The sequence below is a fragment of the Limulus polyphemus genome, unplaced genomic scaffold, assembly GCF_000517525.1.
Source record: "Limulus polyphemus unplaced genomic scaffold, Limulus_polyphemus-2.1.2 Scaffold184, whole genome shotgun sequence".
NCBI lineage: Eukaryota > Metazoa > Arthropoda > Merostomata > Xiphosura > Limulidae > Limulus > Limulus polyphemus.
Genome location: NW_013665794.1, coordinates 446,909 through 453,128, shown reverse-complemented (window position 1 = coordinate 453,128; position 6,220 = coordinate 446,909). Strand labels below are relative to the sequence as shown.

General features: G+C 31.7%; 1 protein-coding gene across 1 annotated transcript in view; it reads right to left on the bottom strand.

The window, feature by feature from the left end:
- LOC106478143 (rab GTPase-activating protein 1-like) overlaps positions 1–6,220 on the bottom strand; it is a 59,901-nt gene that overhangs the window by 37,288 nt on the left and 16,393 nt on the right. Inside the window, exon 7 of the mRNA XM_013938661.2 lies at positions 800–841. Coding sequence (XP_013794115.2) covers positions 800–841 — 42 coding nt within the window. The remainder of the gene's footprint in view (positions 1–799; positions 842–6,220) is intronic.

Here is a 6,220-nt window from a genome sequence, read left to right as displayed (position 1 = left end):
GCGGGTGCCCTACCCGCCTGACCATGCCGAGCCGTATTGCTTTTATACTGTCTATAATTTTTGCAACTCTTATTATTCAACTTTTCAATGCAAGAATTAGACAATACAAAGTTTAAAAAAAAAACTGTGTAACATGATATTAACATTTATTTTAAACATGCCATTCTTATATAAGAATTAAAGAGAGATCTTTTTTTATAAATTTTATCCTGTACTCTAAGTAGAATGTTATTAATCTAAGATTTATCCAGATTTTGCTCTAGATCAACAATCATAACACATAACTCCTGTTAAAATCTTTCAAAACTGATATCTGAAAAATATTCTGTACCAACTAGCACATGTCAAAAATATATCTTTAAATAAAACAATTGGGCATTAAAGACAAAAGAAGTCTGTTTGACTGTAGTATTGTTACAAGGAGCCAAAACTCTTTATAGTGTTTGCAGCAGCTCCTTATAAGAAGAAAAAATGTTATACATATATATAAGTAAGTAAGTAACTATGACCAAAATATTATAGTTGGACTGTTTTTAAAGTGTTTCTTTTATAAAAATAAAATATGGTATAACTTTTGAAAAAAAAAACTATTAATCTTGTGAAACATTCCAGCTGATCTCTTGCATAAAGTGAACTCCACTGGATCTTAACTGCACTAAAGGTTTTAATAAAGTTTTAACCTGGGTAACCTTAATTACAAACTAGGAATTTACTTACATTACAAGTAGACTTGGATAAACTCTAACTGCTTTCCAAGATACAAAGAAATTATACTACATCACAGAAAACAACTACTCACCATCAATAAAGCAATTGCAACTTGAAAAATGGTTTCCATTGCCTGTAAGAAAAGAAAAAAAGAAACTGTACTTTATTTTCACATAATTTCTATAAATAACAAACAACACTGTTCAAAAAGAAAAAGTAAATAATACACTGATTCATTTCATCTTTCATCAAAACTGATTCTTCTGATCTAATTCACAGAATTCTAAAGCACATGCATTATTCTGTATAAAAATCATACACATTTCAATGTTATAAGTAATGTATTCCTATAAATTCTTTCAGCACTGAATCGGTACAGGGACTGACCTCGTAACCATTTTGTGCATGTTATAGTTTCATGCTATAACTTTTAAATTAGTTAGTGTATCTTCATGAAATTTTGCAGATTATCAGTGAACATTACAATGCTTTCATACACAAAATATCAGGTTTTATAAGTTTTAAGATTTCTAATGCAATGTTTTTCTCATTCCTTTTTTACTTTTCAAATGTTGACTATCCAACATGCAAAGTGATTTTGATTTTAAGATACTTTTATGCATCCAAAAATTTTCAAATTTCACATGCAAAATCCTTATATTTTATCTCTTCTTTTCACTATCGATTCTCTGTAAAGGTTAGGTCCATTTGACAGACCTAGTAACCATCATAAAAGATTAGGAATTAAATATAAATTATGCTTTTTTCTTTCTAGAATGACTACAAAGTATAACACAAAAACACAAATGATTAGTCTAAATAGCTTAAATCTCATAATATTATATATCTATGTATATATATATATTTTTTTTATTATATTGACCTTTCAGCTGTACCTGGATAACATTACAGAAGTTGCAATAACATGGTACAAGTGCACTCACGTTACTGTATCCAAGAATATAAAACTGGCCTTTACAAAGTGACCTGTCTTGGGTGTGTTTTAGTGGACTAATATTTTGTACAGTACAATCACATTTCAGTTATAGTACATTATATATGTATACATATTATTACTATTTACAAACAAGTTCTTAAAACATAGAAAATTAAATAAAGAAATATAGCAAACAATTACCTCTTCTAGTTACGAGCTTTGTACTCAATTGCTGTTTGCCGTAGGTTTCTAAGCCTTAACAAATTTTTTACATGGAGGATGTGAAACAAAATTATTTTTTTTAGGTTTTAGATATATATATATATATATATATTTTTTATGTTTTTTTAGGGATAACTATCATACCCACAACTGGCTATAGACGGTGAGTGATAGTGGGATCTGGGACATTGTGGGTTCTAGCACCCAGATCCTAATCCCCTTTTTTTCAGTTACATGCTGACTAGCTCTGCATCTGTTGTTTTGATTATGGGCGCTATAACCGCAGACATTTTCACTTTAAAATGATACCTTTTGTACTTTTGTACAAATGATTTAATTTTACATTGTTATATTAGAATTTTGTTGGAGCATTCACTTACTTGTTGGCATGTACATCTACATGTACAATAAATAAATTGTAGGTTATATATTCATTTTGAAATAACCAAAAATCCTAAATAATTATATCAATACCACAGAATTCTACTATAAGTTATCAAGCTTAGTAAATAATCTGTATTTGGGTCTAAAAATATGAAATTTTGAGTTCACTAATGTCTTACCTTACTGCTTGGAATCTAGCATTGAAAGAAAGAGTTTGCCACCCAAATACTTGAGCTATCAATTAGTTATTCACACATCATAAACAGAAGTTGGTGTACATAAGCCAGTCTTTCCAAAAATGGACAGAGGTGGGCAGGGCCACTGTGTTTGATTCAGTACATGTAGTGATATCTCAGCAAATAGAAAAGATAGGAGGTACTTATTTTATATTCTAGCTTGTCAATATTGGTAATTTGAGTTCCTAATTCATAAGAAACTATAGACTTTGCATCACATCATGACAAACATCTAATTTGAACCAATTTTGCATTCAACATACCATGTGACACACACAAATTGATGTTTAGGGTTTCAGAAAAGATTGAAAAAGACAGGAGTTTAATGAAAAGAAGAAGAATAGCATGAATTTTGACACTGGTTCAGATCCTAATGGTTAGTGTGTCGGGTTGTGTCCATAGAAGGTCCAGTATTTGAACTGCGATATACCACTGAACATGCCACGCACTTTCAATTCTGGCATTAAATCCCACTATCTAGTTAGGAACAGCCCTGTTGCCAGAAGGTGTTGCTGACTGATTGATCTTCATCTGGTTTCTTGTAATAATCGGTTCAGAATTGAACATTTTGCAACATTAGACCTGACAGTGCTTTTCAATATATAACTCATTTAAACATGCTGACGTTTACATCTAAAAAATAAACATGAAGCCAAATCTGTCATTTGGTTTACTACTTGTTAGTAAATTATACCAGTTTGGGGGAAATTCCACTGCTATTTTACTGTATGAGTAAAAGGCATTTCAAAACACCATACTGAGATTACTGATGAAGGATCGAATTCCCCAAGACTGATATAGCTTAGTGATAAGTAGTAAGTCAAATGATAGATTGGGCTTCTCATTTATTCTTAGTATTTTAAACAGCCTGTGTGTCAGAATAATTTACAAGAATAAATTAGTGAGATCAATGCTGAATATCCTTGAAATTCCTATATAAATATAGGATTATTCTGTGAGTGAAATCCCATTAACAGAAATACCCAAATACAAATCACTATTATCAAAATAAATGGTACAGTTAACTGAGTATGTGTAAAGTTATTAATTTCCTATACTGAAAATATACTTCCAATAGGTACTTACATATATAGCTATTCTTGTCCAGTGCTGCCCTCTATATGCAAAATGTTTTTGCATGCCACAAGCTTGAACTCTCACAATCAACATGGTTCAACTGTGTCTCACATGTAAATCATCATGCGACAATCCTTCACCAATAGAAGTGCAACACACCGTCCTGACGCACATGACTCCCTCTACTCGATCCTACCAAACTATCACTTATAGATCAAGTAGAAAAGAAAGCACCAGTTTTCAGTGGAGAGGAAGGGTGGGAAGTATGAACAACGGCATGTTCAACATAGCAAAATAATAACTTCTAATATGGTACTTTACCTTTACTCACGTGTATAGCTAGAATCCTACAATGAACAAGGCAGAGGGACCGATGAGAGGGACAGAAACGAGTATCCTTCGAAAGAGTCTGAAAAACATCTCTGAAGTGTAATTCCCATTGGGAGAGGAACACACATGGGAGACTGCACCACTACTGTACCAGGTATACTCTGCACTCAGTGTGAAAGGAGGAGTCTCATACACAACAGAAAGTGGGAGGAGCACAACCAAAGAAAAAAAAAGGAGAGAAAACTTGATGAGCTGGAATCCAAACAAGAGTATACCAGAATCTAAATACCAAAGAAGAAAGATTGTAGATAAACCATCAACAGAAAAGAATGTGGGGAAAGCTAAAACGGAACTGCTCATAGGAGTCGAGTGGCTAGGACGTGATGGACTGTACGCAGCTGGTCAACTCCAGTACAAAACCAAGTTGTATCAAGAATAGAACTTCCAACCCTTGACAGGAGGAGGGCTACACCATCTTCACCTCAAGTTAAGTAGAATGGAAGTATATACTGTGCAAATCAATCTATGAAATGGGCATGTAAACAAATCCACAACCAACCATACACATGGTAACTCAACATCCGAGCCCATCTGAGAGAGTTAAGATCTGGTTCTTCTTTATAACCCTTTTACAATGGTCTTCTGCAATTTGAAGGAGTATGACTGGATAAAGATACTTGTGCAACAATACATACAGTAACTCCGAGATATCTTAATGTATTCTCACAAAAAGTGGTAAGAATTTGTTTAAGATTATAATTATTTTGTATACAAATAATGACATTTTTTTAAGTCTTTCTATTAAAAATATGTTATCTATTTATTGTAGGTATTTGCATTCAGACTCTGAATAGTTCAAGTGCAAGGTGATTTTCATTTTAAGTATAAAAATACTTTTCTTCATCTTACAGTTGTCAAGTTTTATTTGCATTACCTCAAGAACCTCCTAAATGAATTTTCAAAAGTTTTTAAGGTGAACATTTATATTTTACATTCCATTTTCTTTATCATATCACTAATTGTAGGTATCATCAACATACATTGCAATGAAATATTTAAAATTAAGAAACAGAAAAATGTACATACCTTTTAATTTTTCATGGAATATTTTAAAATATCTTTTTTTGGTGACCTTTGTAATTTCAGGTCTTTTCTTTTTCACATATATACTTAATATTTAATGTTTTATTTTCATTTCCTGTCCTTTACCATTTATTATTCATCTCGACACAAGTCACATGCTTTTGAGGTGTATTTAAAGTATCATGGGCAGAGATGCACAAGCCTTTGGCAAAATTATCTTACCCTCGCACAAGATCGTAAGCCTTGAGAACTGGGGAATTTTTGAGATAAATTTTTTAAATGCTTAAATCTTTTAGTTATGCATTTTAAAATATAAATGATACATAATTAACTAAGCTATAAAAGTAAAACTTAAACACAATTTAACTGTCTCTCTATAACATACTTAGGTAAGAAACATCCATGAGTGCTATGGTGGACAAAACAAAAAAAAAATACTACCAGCAATTCCATATCCCCAATGATAACAACTAAGCACCAATTAAAAAATAACCATTTTAGGATTATAGTGTAAAATGCGTTCTTTCTAATTGATTAAAACCACGTACAGCAAATAAGTAAACGTCACTTGTAAATCTCAAGGCTATGTATAGAAGGTGAGCATGACTCCTGTCAGGGTTTGAAAAATTTATCCCTAGTTTCAACAGAAGTCAGGCAAAGAAATTTGGAATATACATGTCAATAGATCGCATAAATGTACTTATTGTCTAGACATGCATCTACAGGACAGTTGAGATTTTTCATAGCTCGTGGGTCACGTGATAACAATACTGAAGTTTAAGTATCTTTCTTTTAAGGTTTCTTTTGAAACAAAAGGAATTAAAACATAGATAACATAAAACTATTGATTATAATATCTCCTTGACTTACAATGATAGTAAAGTTGTCTAATTAAAATTTGAATGTAACACGGTGACTTGCTTAGAAAGGGGTACCCAATATTAAGAGATAGCCACTAAATGATCAAACATATATAGTGTTTTGATACAATTATTTGTGGGATAATAGATTTACTCTGGTACAACATTTCATCTCTAACAGTGAAACCTGATCATGTACAACACTCAAAGTGCAAATACATCATATAACAAGTATATGCAACCAAATAATTTGTGATGATATTAGCACCTTTTATTTTTCAATGTAAATAACTTAATACAAACATAGTGGTGCTCCTGGCGTTTTACTTATATACACCTGGAAAAAAGTTAAGCACCCCCGTGATTCAGATTCGACATTCTTG